The 25,085-nt window shown below is 44.4% G+C and overlaps 2 protein-coding genes across 3 annotated transcripts in view; both read right to left on the reverse strand.

The window, feature by feature from the left end:
* Positions 1-4,764: 4,764 nt before the first annotated feature.
* LOC310877303 (tubulin alpha chain-like) overlaps positions 4,765-25,085 on the reverse strand; it is a 69,460-nt gene continuing 49,139 nt past the window's right edge. The window contains exons 2-5 of one of the 2 annotated variants that reach the window (XM_083791118.1): positions 11,196-11,258; positions 8,842-9,064; positions 7,323-7,471; positions 4,765-5,926 (exon numbers count right to left, since the gene is read on the reverse strand). In XM_083791118.1, the coding sequence (XP_083647244.1) occupies positions 4,952-5,926; positions 7,323-7,471; positions 8,842-9,064; positions 11,196-11,198 (1,350 nt within the window). In that variant the 5' untranslated portion in view covers positions 11,199-11,258 and the 3' untranslated portion in view covers positions 4,765-4,951. Of the gene's footprint in view, positions 5,927-7,322; positions 7,472-8,841; positions 9,065-11,195; positions 11,321-25,085 lie in introns of those variants that run through there. The other variant, XM_083791117.1, reaches the window with a different exon arrangement.
* LOC310877314 (jun dimerization protein 2-like) overlaps positions 19,112-25,085 on the reverse strand; it is a 40,401-nt gene continuing 34,427 nt past the window's right edge. Inside the window, exons 3-5 of the mRNA XM_083791133.1 lie at positions 24,387-24,641; positions 22,959-23,063; positions 19,112-19,603 (exon numbers count right to left, since the gene is read on the reverse strand). Coding sequence (XP_083647259.1) covers positions 19,412-19,603; positions 22,959-23,063; positions 24,387-24,608 — 519 coding nt within the window. The 5' untranslated portion in view covers positions 24,609-24,641 and the 3' untranslated portion in view covers positions 19,112-19,411. The remainder of the gene's footprint in view (positions 19,604-22,958; positions 23,064-24,386; positions 24,642-25,085) is intronic.

The following is a 25,085-nucleotide window of genomic DNA, read 5'->3' on the forward strand; positions in this document are numbered from 1 at the left end:
TATTTTTCAAGAGCTAAAGTATAACACAATGCTTTGTTTAAAACACCAAAAGGGCGTTCCCGCCCGAAATGGGTTAATAATCACGGCGGACAATGAGTTGCTAATGTAGGTCTTTGTTTCTCCAGCCTGCCGTGCACCTACACAAATGTCACAACAACGCCGTTTATCGGAAAAACACCGAATTCATTAACGGGAGATTACACAAACAAAACACCCCCAAATGTCGGATTACCATGAGAATACTCCATGGTCCTAATTGGCTTGAATAGGGAAACACACACATGACACAAGGGTTCCTTTCATTTATTTACTTTTATTGACCACTCAAGATTCCATTAGCGCATTCAAGGCCATGCTAACCCATTCTGAACGGGAACCCATTTTGGTGTTAGCATCATGTTGAGCTATTGAAAAATAGCAGATCTACAAGCTCGTAGCGCGCCACCGAGTGGCGCGCTACGAGCTTGTAGGTCTGCTATTTTTTGAAAAATCGAAGAACGACTGACATTTTTTTTAGAATCTGATCTTGGGTCAGAATGGGTTAATTGGCAGCGTGCGGCTGTGAAGTGCATCGATATCCGAGGGGTCCATTTGTTGGTGGGATGTGAGGGGGGGGGGGGGGGTTTATCTTCGTCTTCAAAATTTGGCCAAATGTGTGAATTTCCAATCGGACTGCTGAAAAAGATGTGGGTTTAAGAAGTCTTTGTGTCCATTCAGATGAAAGATGGCTTGTTTTAGATTTTTTGGCAGATATAGCTGTTTGTTTTTATTAATACCACATCAGAGGAGTAATTTACCTAAATTATTCTGTTGTTGTTTTTGCTTCCAAATAAGCTAATTAATGTGCATGTAAAGAGTATGTATTTACAACCAGGTGGAATCTTCCCCAACAGTTTTCAAATGGCTTTTTGTGAATGTTCCAGAAGTTTGGCGTATTCATTAATAATATAACTTTATTTGCATAGCACCTTTCATGACATGACATTCAGCTCAGCTTTACAGAGCAATGAAGAAAAGCAAAAGCATAAAACAACATTAAAATAATGACAAAGAAAATCCAGTGAATAAGGCAAAACTGAGGAAATAAAAAATCTTAGGCAGGCAGTCAGAGTAGGAACTTGGTGCAAGACCATTGAGAGCTTTAGAATAAAGTCTTTAACATCTGTTAAAATAGTACTTGGTTGACGTTTTATCTCACTGTATACCAATGTTTGATATGTTACCTAATGGTGAAATATATGTGAAGCAGGATCAATTACTTGAATTTACCTCCTACTTAAATATCATGTATTTTAAGTGAGCAACATGATGGAACTCACACTGAACTTCATTCAATTGACTTGGACATTATAGTTAAAAACAAAGAGTTTTGCACTTCTAATTAGTCACATCATATCACACAATATTCACCGACACACCCTTAATCCATTTTTGGCAGCAACCCCTTTTGGTGTTTTAAGCATTATGTCATACTTTAACTATTGAAAAGTAGCAGATCCACAAGCTCATAGCGCGCCACCGAGTGGCGCGCTATGAGCTTGTAGGTCTGCTATTTTGGAAAAAATCGTGAAAATGTGGCGCAAATCTTTGATATATTTCATTTTCAGATGGGGGTCGTTGGCCAATTACAGATAATGTTTGGGATACTTTATTGAGCACCACTGATACAGAAAACTGTCATGATTTAGAAGATTTTTTTTTTTAATTTCGACGTCGGGCCTAAATGTCGGGCCCCAATCTATGCAGCATGTGTGTGTGTGTGTGTGTGTGTGTGTGTATAATGTATATATAAGTAATGGTGCACATGCATATTCAGTGTGTTGTTTCTTTGACAGGCTGTTTGTTGCACACAAAGCCAGCCTATAAAACGACATCATCATAGCTTGCATCTGTCCCTATTCTTTCTCTGCTCTGGGGCCTTTGATATGGAGGCCTGGGCGCTGCTTTTCTTCTATCACCCTGGTTCTGTTTTCATACCAGAAGATTAATTTGGGACGGAGAGAATGGGACACAGACCCGACCCCCCCACCCCCCTACGCATGGGCACAGCTAGCACAGCTCATGCAGATGGGCAGCTGCCTGGGGTTAAAGGTCACACTAGCATTCACAACACAGAATTGGAGATCTATACAGTAGAGTACAGTGTTGATTTCGTCGACTAAAACCAAGACGAAAAATGTTCGTCGACCACCTTTTTTCACTGACGAAAACTAAATGGACATTAAATGAAAACTAAGCTATGGTGACTAAAACTAACACTGAATATACTGACAATTTTGTCAACAAATAAAAACTAGACTAAAATGTTAGGAAGGGACTAGTGGACAAGAGATCCAGTAGAAGTCATTTTACACTTGGTTGCATGCTGGAAATAGCCGATCTACAAGCTCATGTTTCTGTGTCAGTGGTTCTCAAACATTTTCATGTCAAGGACCCCAAAAATATATGTAATTGACCGTCGACCCCCCATCTGAAAATATGTTGTTCCAGGGACCCCTCAGAAGCAAAGATGAGTTAAAAACGAGTTAAACCCAGTACCAGTACCTATCTGATGTCTTGAGCATTCTGACCGGGCACCCATTTTGGTGTCAGCATCATGTTATGCTTTAGCTATTTAAAAATAGCAGATCTACAAGCTCATATCGCGCCACCGAGTGGCGCGATACGAGCTTGTAGGTCTGCTATTTTTGAAAAATCGAAGAGCGACTGACATTTTTAGAATCTGATCTCAGGTCAGAATGGGTTCATCAGACCAGTGTGTGTCCAGTGGAAACCTCGTTTGAATCTGATCTCAGGTCAGAATGGGCTAGAGCAGGGGGGTTTCAACAGGTGGTCCGTGGAGGTATTGCATGTGGTCCCTGACCACGCATTTAATGTTTATTTTCTTCCCCTTTCCACTAGTTGAGAAACCGTGAACTGAATGACCTGGTGACCTATGATGACCATCCATGTAGTAATTTACGGACAAGTTGGAGGTAAAGAAATTGAACAGAAAAAGGGAGTAAGAATCTCAAGAGGTGGAAGTGCACTCTGGTTGAGTCATTATTATTAGGAAATTACCATTGGTTGAGAAACAGTGGGATGTATACACATGGGATGCAGAGCAAGTGTTACAAACGCACTAATCTTAGCCTATATCCCCACCCAACACAACAGGGGTCCCCAGGTGGTCCCTGGTTCATATCCCCACCCTACACAACAGTGGTCCCTGGTTCATATCCCCACCCTACACAACAGTGGTCCCTGGTTCATATCCCCACCCTACACAACAGTGGTCCCCAGGTGGTCCCTGGTTCATATCCCCACCCTACACAACAGTGGTCCCCAGGTTGATTCTAACTCCCCAAGTGGTCCCTGGTTCACAATCAGTTGAAAACCTCTCCTAGAGCAAGGGTCGGCAATGAAATGCCATGTTTTCATTTTATTGTTAGTCTTTTTCATTACTTTCAACTTTCAATTATGACACAGCCTAGGTCTCTTCCACTTGCACACCGAAACAAAGTGTTACCTGTGTGCACAAACACATGCTGTACCCGCAATAAGCTTAACAATAAGCTTTGTTTTCCTTCTTATGTTTGTCCCCACACTACAGCAGCAGGTTTCAATGTTTTTTTGGCCCAAGAAGGAATCCAGCCAGTGACAACTTACAAGTCATGTAGTTCTCTAAAGTCTCCACAAGATGGAGACATTAACTGTGAATAAACATTCATACAGGCCAAACTACTTTTCTCAAACTAAACGAGGCCAGAAGTGGTTTAAAGTGAAATTCCATTTTAATGATGAAAGTGCTGTAAATCTTCAGAACTCTTGTTTCTTGGCAGGGAATCATATCCCCCCCCCCTCTCCTCCTCTGAACAATTACACTCCATGTTACGTACTTACCTTAATACCCCCAACACATTATTGGAAGTTGCCATAGTGTTTTAAAGCCTTGCTGTTTGTTGAATAAAGCTACCTCAAATGTTACAGCTACTTGGTTTTAAAATATATATCTAAATATATAAATCAAATAACCAAACATAATAAGCATAACCACTTCAACAATTAAGATTAACCACACTTTGTGTCATAAAGATTAGTGATGTGAGAAGATTAATCAGCAAACACATCGGTATCGGGCGATTCTAGTTGTTTTTAGATTAATCGGCATCGGTTCGATTAATCAATCAAGTCCGATTAATTAATCGGTCTGTCTTTACAGATTAAACAAGCCCCAAAGTAACACCTTGAACAGATCTACAAGCTCACACTATAAAATATAAAAAGGTATTATAGTTAAATATAACCTTGCCTAAGCCTGCAGTGCAGAGTGCAGACACCCTGTTATGTATTTTTCAGAAAATTATTATCATTTTTTTTAAAATACAGAATGAGATCATATCGACATCGGTAATATCGGTTATCGGCCATAACAGCAAATTAATTATATCGGATATTGATATCAGCCCATCCCTAATAAAAATATAATTTTCAAGAGTTCTCCCAATGACTCGGACTGAACAGAAACAGTGTACAAGTCAAATTAAACCATTTTGGTGTTAGCATTATGTTATGCTTTAGCTATTGAAAAATAGCAGATCTACAAGCTCGTAGCGCGCCACTCGGTGACGCGCTATGAGCTTGTAGGTCTGCTATTTTTGAAAAATCGAAGAACGACTTGACATAGAAACGTAGCTTTTTCAGAAAACTGTCAAGGATGTAGAAGACATTTTTAGAATCTGATCTCAGGTCAGAACGGGTTAAGCATAAACCACAGACCAACCATTCGTAGTACCCATTGGGTGCATTTAATCGTAAGTTACAATCACAGCAATGACAGAACAGGTCGATTTGGGATCATCTCACGTCACAACATGGCTCATTTTTCCAGCATATTTACTTCCGGGCTAATAATAACGGAAAACCGGAGAAAGAAAAAAGACAAACTAAGAGAAGTGTCCTAGTCTTAAGTCTAGTACTCGTCTTCTTCGTCCTCGTCTCCCACGCTGTCGGCGCCCACCTCCTCGTAGTCCTTCTCCAGGGCGGCCATGTCCTCTCTGGCCTCGGAGAACTCGCCCTCCTCCATGCCCTCGCCCACGTACCAGTGGACGAAGGCCCGCTTGGCGTACATCAGGTCGAACTTGTGGTCGAGGCGCGCCCAGGCCTCGGCGATGGCCGTGGTGTTGCTGAGCATGCACACGGCCCTCTGCACCTTGGCCAGGTCTCCCCCGGGGACCACGGTGGGCGGCTGGTAGTTGATGCCCACCTTGAAGCCCGTGGGGCACCAGTCCACGAACTGGATGCTGCGCTTGGTCTTGATGGCGGCGATGGCCGAGTTGACGTCCTTGGGCACCACGTCGCCGCGGTACAGCAGACAGCACGCCATGTACTTGCCGTGGCGCGGGTCGCACTTCACCATCTGGTTGGCCGGCTCGAAGCAGTCGTTGGTGATCTGGGAGACGGACAGCTGCTCGTGGTAGGCCTTCTCGGCGGAGATGACCGGCGAGTAGGTGGTCAGGGGGAAGTGGATGCGCGGGTACGGCACCAGGTTGGTCTGGAACTCCGTCAGGTCGACGTTCAGCGCGCCGTCGAAGCGCAGCGAGGCCGTGATGGAGGACACGATCTGGCTGATGAGCCGGTTGAGGTTGGTGTAGGACGGACGCTCCACGTCCAGGTTCCTGCGGCAGATGTCGAAGATGGCCTCGTTGTCCACCATGAAGGCGCAGTCCGAGTGCTCCAGGGTGGTGTGCGTGGTCAGGATGGAGTTGTAGGGCTCCACCACGGCCGTGGACACCTGGGGCGCGGGGTAGACGGCGAACTCCAGCTTGGACTTCTTCCCGTAGTCGACGGAGAGACGCTCCATGAGCAGGGAGGCGAACCCGGAGCCGGTGCCTCCGCCGAAGCTGTGGAAGATGAGGAACCCCTGGAGGCCGGTGCACTGGTCAGACTGGGGGGGGAAACACAAACACACAGTTAGAGGAACCCCTGGAAGCCGGTGCACTGGTCAGACTGGGGGGAAAAACACAAACACACAGTTAGAGGAAACCCTGGAGGCCGGTGCACTGGTCAGACTGTCGGGGGAAACACAAACACACAGTTAGAGGAACCCCTGGAGGCCGGTGCACTGGTCAGACTGGGGGGAAAAACACAAACACACAATTAACCCTAAACCCTGGAGGCCGGTGCACTGGTCAGACTGGGGGGGAAAACACAAACACACAGTTAGAGGAAACCCTGGAGGCCGGTGCACTGGTCAGACTGGGGGGAAAAACACAAACACACAATTAAAACACAATCAGTGCCGGAAGTGCATCAAAATAGAAGCTCCAGTGCCAGAGTTGTCTGATCGCTTTTACTCTGAAAGCCATGAACCGGAAACACTTTCCTAAAAAAGTTGACTTTACAAAGAGACCTCACATCCCCGATCATCTTAATTAAGTTTTTTACGCTCCAAAAAAGTTAATATTCTGCGGGAGAGACGGATGAGGAGCAGAAATGAAGCGCCAGCATATCGATCCGTTCATCACCTTGGAGAGCACCTTGGATTAGGAGATACGAGTCATTCTTTCCGCCGCGCTAACATGGGAGTCAATGACAAGCTAATAATTGCACTGAGCGTTAGCATACGGAAAGCAAAAAGCGAAATGCCAAAAAAGAAAAAGGAAAAATTCTGAATATTCTTATCTCGCCCCGCGTCGCTGGGACGTCGCTATAGGACGTCCACAGACGTCGTAGGCACTAATATTTCGGGATCCTTATGACGGCCTCAGGCGTCGTATGAACTGAAACGGTTAACCCTAAACCCTGGAGGCCTGTGCACTGGTCAGACTGGGGGGGAAAACACAAACACACAGTTAGAGGAAACCCTGGAGGCCGGTGCACTGGTCAGACTGGGAGGGGGGAAACACAAAAACACAACTGTCTTTAGTCAGTTAATGCTGAAGTTAAGCACTTTTGCTAAGAAAGTGATTAATCCGTTCAGGACGGCAACACCTTCTGGTGTTTTAAACATTATGTTATGTCGTTAACTATTGAAAAATAGCAGATCTATAAGCTCATAGTGCGGCACCGAGTGCCGCACTACGAGCTTGTAGATCTGCTATTTTTCTGAAAAATCTTGAAAATGTGGCGCAAATCTTTGAATATATATTCTTTCAGAGCGAATGTTTTAACTCAAATCTTTGCTTCTGGGAGGTCCCTCACTGGAACAACATATTTCAAGATGAGGGTCCGCGGCAAAATACATATAATATTTGCGGTCCTTGACATAAAGAACTTCGAGGACCACCGATATAGAAACATAGACTTTTCAGAAGACATTTTAGTAGAATCCGTGCCCTCACCAGCTTCCGTATTCTCTCCAGGACCAGGTCGATGACCTCCTTGCCGATGGTGTAGTGTCCTCGGGCGTAGTTGTTGGCGGCGTCCTCCTTTCCTGTGATCATCTGCTCGGGGTGGAACAGCTGGCGGTACGTTCCTGTTCGCACCTCATCTGTGATGGAAGGGTTTAAAGGAAATGGTTGACTATAGCATTGGTACTTTTGTTTTTTTTAACCCATTCTGACCTGAGATCAGATTCATACGAGGTTTCCACTGGACACACACTGGTCTGATGAACCCATTCTGACCTGAGATCAGATTCATACGAGGTTTCCACTGGACACACACTGGTCTGATGAACCCATTCTGACCTGAGATCAGATTCTAAAAATGTCAGTCGTTCTTCGATTTTTCAAAAATAGCAGACCTACAAGCTCGTATCGCGCCACTCGGTGGAGCGCTATGAGCTTGTAGATCTGCTATTTTGCAATAGCTAAAGCATAACATGATGCTAACACCAAAATGGGTTCCCGTTCAGAATGGGTTAAAAGTTGCTAGTGATTGCCATCTAATTAGAAGAGTTAGGACATTGAGGGGGCAGAAACCGAGCGCTGTAGTGCTGTTCATGCAGCCTGAACTGAGACGAGCTGGAGTTGGAAATACATTGTTTTCAACGAGGGCGGCGCAAATAAGAGCAATTTTAAGCATGTGTGCAACTGTTTTAAAGTATCGTACAGCAGCGGCGTCAACTCTGCGGGTGCTCAGGCGCAGAAGCACCCACGGGCAAAATAATAAGCGGCGCCAATATCAATATGCAGTATATGCACCCACTGTCCTGACTGCAATGTCCCTTCCCCAGTGGACATGTTGTCATGCACGTAGTCACATACCTTTGGCTTTAAGGAGGGTTGGGGGCGCTTGGGCGCAAGATAGGTGTTGGGCCGCCGCCCATGGGCATTAAAATGCTAATAAGGTGGCTTTTGTTCTGCTGCCAGGTAGTTTCTTGTCGGGAAGGGCGACTGCAAAAGCATAGTGCAGTTCTATGGGAGTGATTTTGACAGTGAGCTGCTGACACTGCATCGTGACATGTTGCTTGCCATGGCAAAGCGGCATAGAGTTCCACTGTCTACCTTTCATGATGTCGTGGAGTTCCTCAAAAGTGAGGACGGGGGACCGCCATATCTACTTTACCAGAGGCCGTAAGGCTGCACCCACCGCCGTTATAGGAACCTGACGCCTCTGTTGTACAGTGACAACTAAAGTCTCTTTAATGTTTATGTTGTACTGTTACTACAAAACAATGTAAAATAAAGGGATTTTAGATCATTAAAGCTGGGCTGTGTTGCCCTGAATCCAATGCATTTCTGCCTATACTTCCGGTCCAGGACTTGTCCCAGTTGGTTGTCACCATTCTCAATAGAAGTCTATGTAGGAGAGCCGCCATTGTTACTGAAGCCCCAGTTAGTTTGCGTAACTCTGTCTATAATATCTAAGGCTCTGGTGATTTGCTGCAAAAAAATGGTTCAAACTATTAAAACTGACCAATGACGGTGGGTTCCAGGTCAACGAAGACCGCCCTGGGGACGTGCTTCCCCGCCCCGGTCTCACTGAAGAAGGTGTTGAAGGAGTCTCCGCCCACGCCGATGGTCTTGTCGCTGGGCATCTGCCCGTCGGGCTGGATGCCGTGCTCCAGGCAGTACAGCTCCCAGCACGAGTTCCCGATCTGGACGCCGGCTTGCCCCACGTGGATTGAAATACACTCGCGCTGCACGGGGAGAAGAAAGAAAGAAGGAAGGTGAGTGTGATTCTGACCTGAGATCAGATTCATACGAGGTTTCCGCACTGGACACACACTGGTCTGATGAACCCATTCTGACCCGAGATCAGATTCTAAAAAATGTCAGTCGCTCTTCGATTTTTCGAAAATAGCAGACCTACAAGCTCGTAGCGCGCCACTCGGTGGCGCGCTATGAGCTTATAGCTAAAGCATAACATGATGCCAACACCAAAACGGGTGCCTTCCCAAAATGGGTTAAATATACTGTACTACAAGAAAGACAATTCTGATGGAGGTAACGTTCAAATCTACAGGGCAGGCTACACCAGTGTTTCCCAAAGTTGGGGTCCGGGGACCCCCAGGGGTACCTGAGGGAGTTCCAGGGGGTCCCCCAGCTAAATGATAGTTTGGAACCAAATGGACCCATTAGGGTCCATGTGTACACTCTCAAGAGTTAAAATAACATTGATTTTCCGATATAAATTGGGGGTCTCAGAGATAGAAATACCATTGAATGGGGGGTCCGTGGACTAATGCATGTCAAACTGGGGGTCCCTGAAACAGGTCAAGAATCACTGACTAGAGCTCTTATGGGGGGTCCCTGGCATATCCTTTGAAATGGGGGTCCGCGGGGCTAATTAGTATCAATTTGGGGGTCCTTGACGTGAAAAAGTTTGGGAACCACTGGCCTACACGCCTGAAGAAAAGCAATTCCAGCTGATTATTTCTTCTCTCTGCCTTTCAAAAGGTGGAACTCGATGAATTGAAAGGCCCAAGTTCAACCTCCTCCTCCACCCCACCAGAACAGGTAGACCCGGGTTTTGCATTTCATTTGCCAGACAAGTTCAGACAACTATTCAACTATTTGCATTTGAACATGGAGGGAGGCAGCTAATAATATAGTCTAGAGGCCTTTGATCCTTCCCCAGTGAGCCAATGCACAGCTAAGCAGCACCCTGACGTGACGTCTCATCCCGTTTGACCTGAATAGCAGTGTCGTGCACAGATAGACACTAGGGGGTGCTAGAGCACCCCCTGCCCCTTTTGGCAATTTTGCTCTTAAAATAAAATAATAATAAAAAGTTTTTTTTTCTTTTCTTAATTTGTGGTGTGTGGACCATGCGGTGACATTGATCAAATCTTGATAAAAAAAACGCTTCCACTATATTATTTAGGCCCCCCACAATCTAAAGCTATGTTTCTATGTCAGTGGTTCTTCGATAAATAAATAAAATAGCAGACCTACAAGCTCGTAGCGCGCCACTCGGTGGCGCGCTATGAGCTTGTAGATCTGCTATTTTTCAATAGCTTAAGGACCAAAATGCGCTGCACAAGGTGCCCTTTTTTTTCACTTGAGCACCTGCCCCCAGTCTAAATGTCTGCGCACGCCACTGGTGAATAGTAATCACCACTCGGTAAGCTAACACACGAGGTAGAACTTTGGAAGTAGAGGCTAAAGTTATACAACCATTTATGACAATATCAATATGGCTGCTGTTGTACTGTACTGTTGTACAGTGCTGCTGCCGCCATCCCTATCTGAAATCTCGGTGGGGCAGCTGGGCCCCCAACGCCCGGAGGGGGTTTGGAAATATATTGTCAAATAAATAAAATATACCCTCCTGTACATTAAAAGGCTGCCTTGAAAAGACACCTATATTCTCCCAGGCTTACTGTATTATTATTCATATTATTATTGTCCTAAAGCGTCCCACATGTGTTCATGAAAGGCGCTATAATTCAAGCCATTATTATGATTATGGCGTATTATTACAATAACAGATTAATCCATAGTTTTTAGTTATAGATGCAGTGCATGACGTGGATCATTAGCCTATACTTTTGGACATACTCGACACCATAGCCAAAGATTTAAACTCTCGTAGATGTTTGTTTGTTTTTGAATCGATTTAGACATTTTGACACTTTGTTGAGAAAAACATTCAATCTAAACTATACATCTATTCTAGAGTCTACTCTAAAGTTTAGCCAGACAGACAAAGACAAAGTTCCACAATATCTCCGAATGCGGAAGCATTTGAAAATAGACATTATAAACAAACAGTCTGGCTCACGAATGATATCCCCAAATCATAACATTAAACAAACGGTCACTTACCATTTTTTTACTTGACTTCGAAGTTATGACCGAAAAAGTAGTTATTAGCTTGAGATGGACAACTTTCTCCCTCCTTCTCACCCAGACAGCCGCGTCGTTTGATCTGTCACTCCCTCTGTGTGTGTGTGTGTGTGTGTGTGTGTGTGTGTGTGTGTGTGTGTGTGTGTGTGTATTATAACTCTATGGTTGACTCCCACAATTTTCAAAATGGAAATGCTTCCCGTCAGCATTCTCTGGCTGCCCCCACACGGGATTTAGTCTAAAAGCCCCTGGGGGCTTTTTGTTAAAACTTTTAGCGCCATTGTTGTGTAATACTCGCACCACGTGGTACGATTATACAGTAGTACAGTATACTACACTGTTACTGTATTACAGTAGGCTATAGCCTAATAATAATAATAATAATAAACTTTATTTATAAAGCGCTTTTCGAAAACAATGTTTACAAAGTGCTTTACAGATGCTTACAAAGTGCTTTTGATTAATTGAAAATGGTGGACCCTGTTGTAAACAAGTGTAATGCTTAATTGGGTCGTCCACTCACAGTTAACAGTCTTTGTATTGAGTTGTACTTGTAAATGTAGTTCTGCAAACTGTTAATCAATCAATCAATCAATCAAACAAACAAACAGTGTCAAGGGATAGCCAACAGCAATCAAATGAAATGCATATACAGAATAAGACAGATATATAGAACCAAAAGCATATAGCCTACATGTATATGCTTTGCCATGTATATTCATATACATGGACAGATCAGAATGAGCAACATGATACATCTAAAGAAAAAGGCTTTAGTGTACAAATATGTTTTCAAAAGTGATTTGAAAGTTGACACTGAGTTTTATAAGTAGCCTACAGTTGTTATAATGTACTGTATTGTATTGTATTCACTATTCAATCAAAAATAAAACTAGGCCTAGGAATTAAAAGACAACTTTCGTTGTACATTTCTTTTCATTTGCTGCTTTCTTTCGTTTTAGGGATTTTAGCTGTTTTTGACAGGGGGGCGCGGGGGCATTCGAGCATGGGGCTAAATTATGTATTTCTTTACTAAATATTTTGGCGATTTATTATTTTATTATTTACTATAGTCCTACTAGACCCCAGGAAATTACATCTGGCCACAGAAGATCACAGGATCTACTGAATGTGAAGGAGGCCTACTGGGGGGAAGCCACACTGTGTGTCATAGGCTCAATGTCAGTTTGACACATTCAGTAGATCCCGTGATCTTTTGTGTCCAGATGTAATTTCTTGGGGTCTAGTAGGACTATAGTAAATAATAATAACAAAAATAAAAATACATATTTAGCCCCATGCTCGAATGCCCCCGCACCCCCCTGTCAAAAACTGCTAAAATCCCTAAAACAAAAGAAAGCAACAAATGAAGAAAAATTAACACTCATCTTTTACTTTCTCTCATAACGACCTAAAACATGAACCTTGGTTGAAAAAAAAACTAAAGTTGTCCTTTAAGCTTAGCACGCAATCTAAACATCATAACATGGTCAGGGATGAGGGATAAATTCACAGAATGACCGGATCCGGTTACAACGGATGACCGGAAACAGAGGCGGGCTCTACGCCGGACGCGTCCCCGTTTCTTCCTACCCGATTTCGCACCAGTGAGGCCTGAGGGGTGGGAGGGCGAGATGTGAACCCACCCTTTATGCAGATTCAAACACACTGCCTTATTTACTATGACAGCAAACAACCTTTACACATACCGGACCTACCCAAAAACACACTGCCTTATTTACTATGACAGCAAACAACCTTTACACATACCGGACCTACCCAAAAACACACTGCCTTATTTACTACGACAGCAAACAACCTTTACACATACCGGACCTACCCAAAAACACACTGCCTTATTTACTACGACAGCAAACAACCTTTACACATACCGGACCTACCCAAAAACACACTGCCTTATTTACTACGACAGCAAACAACCTTTACACATACCGGACCTACCCAAAAACACACTGCCTTATTTACTACGACAGCAAACAACCTTTACACATACCGGACCTACCCAAAAACACACTGCCTTATTTACTACGACAGCAAACAACCTTTACACATACCGGACCTACCCAAAAACACACTGCCTTATTTACTACGACAGCAAACAACCTTTACACATACCGGACCTACCCAAAAACACACTGCCTTATTTACTACGACAGCAAACAACCTTTACACATACCGGACCTACCCAAAAACACACTGCCTTATTTACTACGACAGCAAACAACCTTTACACATACCGGACCTACCCAAAAACACACTGCCTTATTTACTACGACAGGAAACAACCTTTACACATACCGGACCTACCCAAAAACACACTGCCTTATTTACTACGACAGCAAACAACCTTTACACATACCGGACCTACCCAAAAACACACTGCCTTATTTACTACGACAGCAAACAACCTTTACACATACCGGACCTACCCAAAAACACACTGCCTTATTTACTACGACAGCAAACAACCTTTACACATAACGGACCTACCCAAAAACACACTGCCTTATTTACTACGACAGCAAACAACCTTTACACATACCAGACCTACCCAAAAACACACTGCCTTATTTACTACGACAGCAAACAACCTTTATACATACCAGACCTACCCAAAAACACACTGCCTTATTTACTACGACAGCAAACCACCTTTACACATACCAGACCTACCCAAAAACACACTGCCTTATTTACTACGACAGCAAACAACCTTTATACATACCGGACCTACCCAAAAACACACTGCCTTATTTACTACGACAGCAAACAACCTTTACACATACCGGACCTACCCAAAAACACACTGCCTTATTTACTACGACAGCAAACAACCTTTACACATACCAGACCTACCCAAAAACACACTGCCTTATTTACTACGACAGCAAACAACCTTTATACATACCAGACCTACCCAAAAACACACTGCCTTATTTACTACGACAGCAAACAACCTTTATACATACCAGACCTACCCAAAAACACACTGCCTTATTTACTACGACAGCAAACAACCTTTACACATACCAGACCTACCCAAAAACACACTGCCTTATTTACTACGACAGCAAACAACCTTTATACATACCAGACCTACCCAAAAACACACTGCCTTATTTACTACGACAGCAAACAACCTTTACACATACCAGACCTACCCAAAAACACACTGCCTTATTTACTACGACAGCAAACAACCTTTACACATACCAGACCTACCCAAAAACACACTGCCTTATTTACTACGACAGCAAACAACCTTTACACATACCAGACCTACCCAAAAACACACTGCCTTATTTACTACGACAGCAAACAACCTTTACACATAACGGACCTACCCAAAAACACACTGCCTTATTTACTACGACAGCAAACAACCTTTACACATACCAGACCTACCTAAAAACACACTGCCTTATTTACTACGACAGCAAACAACCTTTACACATACCGGACCTACCCAAAAACACACTGCCTTATTTACTACGACAGCAAACAACCTTTACACATACCAGACCTACCCAAAAACACACTGCCTTATTTACTACGACAGCAAACAACCTTTACACATACCAGACCTACCCAAAAACACACTGCCTTATTTACTACGACAGCAAACAACCTTTATACATACCGGACCTACCCAAAAACACACTGCCTTATTTACTACGACAGCAAACAACCTTTACACATACCGGACCTACCCAAAAACACACTGCCTTATTTACTACGACAGCAAACAACCTTTACACATACCGGACCTACCCAAAAACACACTGCCTTATTTACTACGACAGCAAACAACCTTTACACATACCAGACCTACCCAAAAACACACTGCCTTATTTACTACGACAGCAAACAACCTTTATACATACCAGACCTACCCAAAAACACACTGCCTTATTTACTACGACAGCAAACCACCTTTACACATAACGGACCTACCCAAAAACACACTGCCTTATTTACTACGACAGCAAACAACCTTTACACATACCAGACCTACCTAAAAACACACTGCCTTATTTACTACGACAGCAAACAACCTTTACACATACCGGACCTACCCAAAAACACACTGCCTTATTTACTACGACAGCAAACAACCTTTACACATACCAGACCTACCCAAAAACACACTGCCTTATTTACTACGACAGCAAACAACCTTTACACATACCAGACCTACCCAAAAACACACTGCCTTATTTACTACGACAGCAAACAACCTTTACACATACCGGACCTACCCAAAAACACACTGCCTTATTTACTACGACAGCAAACAACCTTTACACATACCGGACCTACCCAAAAACACACTGCCTTATTTACTACGACAGCAAACAACCTTTACACATACCGGACCTACCCAGAGTGTAGAAGGACTTGTAAACAAGTGTAATGCTTAATTGGGTCGTCCACTCACAGTTAACAGTCTTTGTATTGAGTTTGTGCTTGAAATGTACTGTAATTCTGCAAATACATATTTCAATCAATCAAAAGTAGATTATAGACTCTGTCATACTCTTACTAGATTACTCTTGACAGTGCCTGAGCACTGAGGCGTAAAGTTATCAGTTATGTAAACCAAAATGCCTTATAAATTCAAGGTTGATTTGAAAGTTTAAAAAAATCACACCCAGGTGAAGTGAGGGGCGCTCTTATGGCGCTCATTCATTGTCAATGGCATCTAATGTTTGTGTTGTTTGGGATAAAGACGATTTGCTCGTCCACATATGACGTAGATTACTCCATTCATTGTCGACGGCATTTAATGTTTGTGTTAGGACAAAAATCTACAGTAGGCCTACAGTACTATAGCTGAATACAGGAGGGGCTAGCGCCACTCAAATCTCACTCTGGCCAATCAGAATTTGCGTCTTCACCTTCGTCTTCAATGTTTGTGTTTACACGAACACTCAAAATTATTTGTGTTTAGGACGTTTGTGCACAGCTGCACATACACCAAAAGCTGGTCATAGGAGGGGCCCTCAATTCTTTTTTTAAATAATAATCCAGATACATTACTTATTATAACAATGTAAGTACATTTGAATTTAATGCCTTTAACCGATTTAGACCTGTGCTCGATTCTACAAAATGTCTTCTAAATCCTACCAGTTTTCTGAAAAACCTACTGTATGTTTCTATGTCAGTGGTGCTCAACCTTTTTCATGTCAAAGACTCCCAGAATTATCATGTATTTGGCCACGGACCCCCATCTGAAAATATGTTGTTCCAGGGACCCCCCCAGAAGCAAATATTTTAGTTAAAAACGTTCGCTCTGAAAGAATATAGATTCCAATTTTTGATTTTTTCATTAGCTAAAGCATAATATAATGCTTAAAACACCAAAAGGGGTTCCCGCCCAGAATGGGTTAAACTTGATGTTGAGACACATTTTATTTAATATAACATGAAAAATGGCAAAAAAAAGTTAAGTAAATCAGCAATCCCACCATTTTCTTTTAATCTATGATGTAGAGAGATTATATTATTTTGATATGAGACCTTTTAACTGTTGTAATAATTAATAACCTTGGCATGCTATGCATATTTTGTGACGTGAGGATTGAATCAGGACTCTTTATTGTCATTAGAAAATAAATTTTTAATCTATGCAGAGTAACAAAGACATATATAATAATAGGTACAGTTCCAAAGTAGATGCTGAAATACTGCTCAGGTTGATACGATCTCTGCATACTTTTCACAGCTGTTTGACAGCGCAACATCCATGACAGAAAGATCTTAGAAGTTAGTTTAAAAATAAATCACATCAAGTGATTAACGGGCATTGCATACACGTTTATGTATTATCATATATAAAGCAGTATAAAACAAATACAATAATGGACAGATGACAAGGCAAAAAAGAACGCAACTGTAAACATTTTGTATATATATATGTATATATATATATGTGCTTTTTCATGACGCCAGCGTCACCACAAATCGGGTCAACCGGTAACTGCCATCGTCAAGGCAGGGTATATAAAAAAAAATCAACGTTATAAAAAACGAGAAAAAAAACTACTCCATCTGATGTACATGTATTTGGGTATCAAATCCTAAAGACACTACACCTGTATATTTCAACTAGTATACACATAGGCAAACTGTGCAACCATAAAAGCCTAAAAATTATACTCCGTCGAAAGGCTGTGTTTCGTACAACAAAATATGTGTTTTCAAACAGTTTGAATACACATAATGTGTCGTATGACATGACCGCACGATTAGGCATGAATTAAGGGCCTTTTTAGACGTGAAGCGAGGAACGCGGGCGTTTTTGCCTGGATCGATGACAGGTCTCCTCCAGGTCTGGATCAAAGACAGGTCTCCTCCAGGTCTGGATCAACGACAGGTCTCCAGGTCTGGATTGACGACAGGTCTCCTCCAGGTCTGGACCAACGACAGGTCTCCTCCAGGTCTGGATCGATGACAGGTCTCCTCCAGGTCTGGATCAAAGACAGGTCTCCTCCAGGTCTGGATCAACGACAGGTCTCCAGGTCTGGATTGACGACAGGTCTCCTCCAGGTCTGGACCAACGACAGGTCTCCTCCAGGTCTGGATCGATGACAGGTCTCCTCCAGGTCTGGATCTAAGACAGGTCTCCTCCAGGTCTGGATCGACGACAGGTCTCCTCCAGGTCTGGATCTAAGACAGGTCTCCTCCAGGTCTGGATCAACGACAGGTCTCCTCCAGGTCTGGACCGACGACAGGTCTCCTCCAGGTCTGGATCGATGACAGGTCTCCTCCAGGTCTGGATCTAAGACAGGTCTCCTCCAGGTCTGGATCGATGACAGGTCTCCTCCAGGTCTGGATCAACGACAGGTCTCCTCCAGGTCTGGACCAACGACAGGTCTCCTCCAGGTCTGGATCAAAGACAGGTCTCCTCCAGGTCTGGATCAATGACAGGTCTCCTCCAGGTCTGGACCAACGACAGGTCTCCTCCAGGTCTGGATCAAAGACAGGTCTCCTCCAGGTCTGGATCAATGACAGGTCTCCTCCAGGTCTGGACCAACGACAGGTCTCCTCCAGGTCTGGATCAAAGACAGGTCTCCTCCAGGTCTGCTCAAGAGGGGGGGCGCGACAACGCAAGCGTAAAAAAGAATTTAAAAAAAGCTAAACCGTATCCAGGTCTGGTGAGTCGCGCGGGGCGTGTGCATGAAACGAGCAACGCGCCGCAACAAATTCACGGGACCGCGAGTTCGCGTAAATACGCTTGCGTTGTCGCTCCCCATGCAGTGCTCCTCCGCGCAAAAACGCAGGTCTCACTGAAAATGAACTATAGGTGCGTTATATATCGCTTCACGTGTGAAAGGCCCTTTTAGCCTGTGTGTGTGTGGGGGCCTCTGCCTCGAAACATTCGACACACTGCATACATACTCCAGGCTTGTGCGACAGAGAGAGCACCATGTTGGAAGTAGATGTGTTTCCACGATGTCGTTTCCAGTCATATATATATACGCCATCTTTCCCGTCAGTCTCTTTATGGAAAGATGGTTGCAGTAACGTGGAGGCACAGTGGGTGTCACAACAGAAAACAACACTTTTTTGACCTGGGAACGATTCTGCAAATGTTCTTCTAAATCCTGACTTGTTTTCTTGAAAAAGCTGTTTTTTTTCTATGTCAGTTGTTCTCAAACACATTCATGTCACTTTTCGCGATTCTTCGAAAAATAGCGGACCTACAGAGCTCGTAAGCGCGCCACCGAGTGGCGCGCTTACGAGCTCTGTAGGTCTGCTATTTTTCAATAGCTAAAGCATGGCATAATGCTAACACCAAAAGGGGTTCCCGCCCAAAATGGGTTAATGCAGAGACCAAACTGGATTTCACCCCCCCCCCCCCCCCCCCCCCAGTCTTCCCGTGAATAGAGCCAGCTCATATATAGCAATACTGAGAAAGGCCAACAACAACAACATGTCAACACAACCCCTACGTCTTTGGGCAGAGAGAGAGAGAAAGTCTCTCCGAAAGTCTCCAAGCTCAGAACTCAAGTGCTTATTTAGAAAGAAGGAAGGCATTGCCAGTTATTTCTGTTTCTTTCAACAAAAAAAAAAAAAAAAAAAAAAAAAAATGGCTGCCATGATGGTGCAACTTTGGATTCCTGCTTTTTTTTTGAACTCCTGGGTTTTGGTGGTGGGTTTTTTTTTCTTCACTTGCTGTCGTTAGCTAGATGCTCCAGCAGTGGGTTGACCTCGCCCTCGGGGGTCTTGACGCTGTCGGTCCTCACGATGCAGGTGGGACGATGGAGGTTCAGCATCACCATGAGCTGCTGTCGCTCCAGACGGAGCTCCTCGATCTGGGCCTTCAGCTCCGAGTTCACCATCTCCAGGCGCTCCGATTCCTGGACAGAGGGAGAGGCATTCGTATGGGAGATGAATATACAACGTCAACGTAACAGGTTAGTGCACCCACACTGATACATGTGGAACGCCAACGTAACAGGTTAGTGTACCCACACTGATACATGTGGAACGCCAACGTAACAGGTTAGTGTACCCACACTGATACATGTGGAACGCCCTTAGGAGATGAATATACAACGTAACAGGTTAGTGTACCCACACTGATACATGTGGAACGCCCTTAGGAGATGAATATACAACGTAACAGGTTAGTGTACCCACACTGATACATGTGGAACGCCCTTAGGAGATGAATATACAACGTAACAGGTTAGTGTACCCACACTGATACATGTGGAACGCCCTTAGGAGATGAATATACAACGTTTAACAGGTTAGTGCACCCACACTGATACATGTGGAACGCCCTTAGGAGATGAATATACAACGTATAACAGGTTAGTGTACCCACACTGATACATGTGGAACGCCCTTAGGAGATGAATATACAACGTATAACAGGTTAGTGCACCCACACTGATACATGTGGAACGCCAACGTAACAGGTTAGTGCACCCACACTGATACATGTGGAACGCCAACGTAACAGGTTGGTGCACCCACACTGATACATGTGGAACGACCTACCACCACCAGATGAATATACAACGTAACAGGTTAGTGCACCCACACTGATACATGTGGAACGCCCTTAGGAGATGAATATACAACGTATAACAGGTTAGTGCACCCACACTGATACATGTGGAACGCCCTTAGGAGATGAATATACAATGTAACAGGTTAGTGCACCCACACTGATACATGTGGAACGCCCTACCACCACCAGCCATTATTTAAAGTAGCTATAAGCAATAAATATCTGACCTTTTTGTTATTGGTATTGAGACAGCCGGCAATTGGTAAAACGTAGCCAAAATAAATAGTCTCTGTGACACATCTAGGTGCCACAATCTGCATTCAAGCTTTGTCATTGGTCAAAAAAAAGAAAATTACAATGGGCTAATCGACCACAAAGTTTTTTGTATTAACTTGTGCTGTAGTTTGAAATGTACCCATTCTGCATACTGTGAAATAACATGTTCAATCAATCAATCAAACTCCTATGTTCTCAGCGTTAAACTAACTCTCTGCAGAGTCTGTATTGTAGCCTACTGCGTAGAGGTGAAAATACAGAGGCGCATTTTTCAACTACAGCTTATAGCAGTCTTTGTAGACTAGAGAGGATGATAACCATTACCTTGTGGTGAAATGTCATGTTTGCATCTACACCAGGGTTCCCCAATTAATGTTCCTCAAGGGCCATATTTTGACTACGGCACCAGGCTGGGGGCCGAGTCGGCACGCGCGAGGTCGAGGTCTTGCCCTGAAATTAATGTTCAGGGCAAGACCCCATTTGAAAAGGACCCCCAGTTTGACATGCAGAGGCTACTGACCCCAATTTAATGCCGTTTATATCTGGGACCCCCCCCCCCCCCAACTAATTGGGCAACCCTGATCTACAGTATCTAATTAGTTTTGGGGGATAGCCTTGTCCAACACCTGCTCTCCTCAGTGGTGGAAAGTAACTAAGTCATTTTACTTAAGTACTGTACTTGAGTACAATTTTGAGGTATTTGCACTTTACTTGAGTATTTCCAATTTCCAGTACTTTTACTTCTACTCCACTACATCTCAGAGCCAACATTTGTACTTTTACTCCTCTACAATTATTTGAAAACTTACTATGACAGCACTTTGGAGATTTTAGAAAACGTACAGTAACCACTTCAACCCTATATTGTAGGCCATTTGAAAATAGCAGATCTACAAGCTCACTTGCGACGCATTGTGAGCTTGTAGATCTGCTATTTCAATAGATTCTTGTACACATTTTGAACTTGTGATATGGGACATTCTGCAATACAAGTACTTTGACTTTTAGTACTTTTAAGTACATTTTTATGCTGATACTTTTGTACATTTTCAATTCCGTACGTGTAACGAAGTAGTTCTAAATTGCAGTATTGGTACTTTTACTTAAGTAAAACAATGGAGTACTTTTTTCCACCACCTGCTCTCCTCTCCTGTAGCCTGGGCACCATTTCATTTAGGGTGTATGATCCTGTCGGGAGCGGATGATATGGTTACGTCATGTTGTAGTATTGTTTTGTAGTCATCAGGATGATATCGTTACGTCATGTTGTAGTCATTGTTTTGTAGTCATCAGGATGATATCGTTATGTCATGTTGTAGTATTGTTTTGTAGTCATCAGGATGATATCGCTACGTCATGTTGTAGTATTGTTTTGTAGTCATCAGGATGATATCGTTATGTCATGTTGTAGTATTGTTTTGTAGTCATCAGGATGATATCGCTACGTCATGTTGTAGTATTGTTTTGTAGTCATCAGAATGATATCGTTATGTCATGTTGTAGTAATGTTTTGTAGTCATCAGGATGATATCGCTACGTCATGTTGTAGTATTGTTTTGTAGTCATCAGGATGATATCGTTATGTCATGTTGTAGTAATGTTTTGTAGTCATCAGGATGATATCGCTACGTCATGTTGTAGTATTGTTTTGTAGTCATCAGGATGATATCGTTACGTCATGTTTTAGTGTTGTTTTGTAGTCATCAGGATGATATCGCTACGTCATGTTGTAGTATTGTTTTGTAGTCATCAGGATGATATCGTTACGTCATGTTGTAGTATTGTTTTGTAGTCATCAGGATGATATCGCTACGTCATGTTGTAGTATTGTTTTGTAGTCATCAGGATGATATCGTTACGTCATGTTGTAGTATTGTTTTGTAGTCATCAGGATGATATCGTTACGTCATGTTGTAGTATTGTTTTGTAGTCATCAGGATGATATCGCTACGTCATGTTGTAGTATTGTTTTGTAGTCATCAGGATGATATCGCTACGTCATGTTGTAGTGTTGTTTTGTAGTCGACAGGCAGAAACAACAGGTGGCAACTACCTTTTCCCTCAAACCGATTTTTCTCAATAAAAGCTACAAGGCTACGAGAGCTTTTATTGAGAAACCGAGTGGCGCGCTATGAACTTGTAGATCTGCTATTTTTCAATAGCTATAAAGCACCAAAATGGGTTCCCTCCCCAAAATGCGCAGCACAAGGTGCCCTTTTTTTCACTTGAGCACCTGCCCCTCTAAATGTCTGTGCACGCCACTGATCCTGCCCCTCTAAATGTCTGTGCACGCCACTGTCCTGCCCCTCTAAATGTCTGTGCACGCCACTGGGCCCCTGCCCCTCTAAATGTCTGTTCACGCCACTGGACCCCTGCCCCTCTAAATGTCTGTGCACGGCACTGCTCTGAAAACTCACCCTTTGAAGGAAGTCGGTCCTTTCCTTCTTCTTGTTCCGGCACCGCGCGGCGGCCACTTTGTTCTTCTCTCTCCTTCGTTTCCGCCGGTCTTCGTCTTCATCCATCTGCAGCGAGGAAGAGGAAGCATCGTTGAGATGTCAGTCATGCCACGTTTACATCGTCAACAACAGACAGACAGACCCCTTTTGGTGTTTTAAACTAGCAAAAAATAGCAGATCTACAAGCTCATAGCGCGCCGCTTGTAGGTCTGCTATTTATTTATTTCTAATCGTGAAAATGTAGTGTACAGCTTTCAATATATTCTTTCAGAGCCAACGTTTTTGACTCAAATATACAGGTAGATAAAGAGTGCTGGTTTGCGCCGCCCGAAAATAGCTGATATACAAGCTCTCAACGCGACGCGTTGAGAGCTTGTAGATCTGCTATGTTTTCTATTTTTGTCCAAAAGTTCCCTCTTAGGGGATTTCTGCCCCTGCCCCCTCTAACACTTTCTGCACGTCCCTGTTGAAATGCACTCGACCACACGGAGCTAAACCGTTTCTACAAATAGATCAGATATTATACAACAGTTCCTTCTTCCACTCCCTCTCTCCATGTACGACCTCTCCCTCCTCCTCCTCCTCCCCCTCCTCTTCCCCAGTCTAACCTCCCCCTCCTCCTCCTCTTCCTCACCTCTGTCTTGATGGCCAGCGGCCTCTTCCCCAGCCTCCCCTAACCTCTCCCTCCTCCTCCTCCTCCTCTTCCTCACCTCTGTCTTGATGGCCAGCGGCCTCTTCCCCAGCCTCCCCTAACCTCTCCCTCCTCCTCCTCCTCCTCTTCCTCACCTCTGTCTTGATGGCCAGCGGTCTCTTCCCCAGCCTCCCCTAACCTCTCCCTCCTCCTCTTCCTCCTCCTCCTCCTCCTCTCCCTCATCCTCCTCCTCCTCCTCTTCCTCCTCCTCACCTCTGTCTTGATGGCCAGCGGCCTCTTCCCCAGTCTAACCTCCCCCTCCTCCTCCTCACCTCTGTCTTGATGGCCAGCGGCCTCTTCCCCAGCCTCCCCTAACCTCTCCCTCCTCCTCCTCCTCCTCTTCCTCCTCCTCTCCCTCATCCTCCTCCTCCTCCTCCTCCTCCTCACCTCTGTCTTGATGGCCAGTGGACCCTTCCCCAGTCTAACCTCCTCCTCCTCCTCCTCCTCCTCCTCCTCCTCCTCCTCCTCCTCCTCCTCCTCCTCCTCCTCCTCCTCCTCCTCCTCCTCCTCCTCCTCACCTCTGTCTTGATGGCCAGCGGTCTCTTCCCCAGCCTCCCCTAACCTCTCCCTCCTCCCCTCTCCCTTCTCCTCCTCCTCCTCCTCCTCCTCTCCCTCCTCCTCCTCCTCCTCCTCCTCCTCCTCCTCCTCCTCCTCCTCCTCCTCCCCCTCCCCCTCCTCCTCCTCCTCCTCCTCCTCACCTCTGTCTTGATGGCCAGCGGCCTCTTCCCCAGCCTCCCCAGGAAGTGCAGTGGGCTGAGCATGGATCCCAGCTGGCGGAAGTCAGCCAGCCTCAGCTGGTCGGTGAGCGTGGTGGCTGAGATGCCCGCCAGCGAGGGCCCCAGGCCGGGCAGCGAGGGGCCCAGGCCCCCGGGCAGGGAGCCCGCTGCCAGCGAAGGGTCAGGGATCTGTCCCGGCATCATGTCCACCCCGGCCTCCTCCACCACCACCCGCCGCTGTGACAGGGAGACAGATGGGTGGAAGTTCAGGAAGGAAGGAAACGCTGATGGTACAGAAAAAAATACACCAGATTCCTTAACCCATTCTGACCTGAGATCAGATTCATACGAGGTTTCCACTGGACACACACTGGTCTGATTAACCCATTCTGACCTGAGATCAGATTCTAAAAATGTCAGTCGCTCTTCGATTTTTCAAAAAATAGCAGACCTACAAGCTCGTAGCGCGCCACTCGGTGGCGCGCTATGAGCTTGTAGATCTGCTATTTTTCAATAGCTAAAGCATAACATGATGCTAACTAAGTAGTATACAGCTTAAAAACCATTTAGACCTGCGCTTTTTTTTTTCTGAGTAAAAGCGAGGCAAGGATTTGACTTAAAAAGATTTTGCACCACATTTTCACGATTTTTCAAAAATAAATAAAAGTCAGATCTACAAGC

The sequence above is a fragment of the Protomyctophum parallelum genome (genome assembly GCF_964188405.1).
Source record: "Protomyctophum parallelum genome assembly, chromosome: 19".
Taxonomy (NCBI): domain Eukaryota; kingdom Metazoa; phylum Chordata; class Actinopteri; order Myctophiformes; family Myctophidae; genus Protomyctophum; species Protomyctophum parallelum.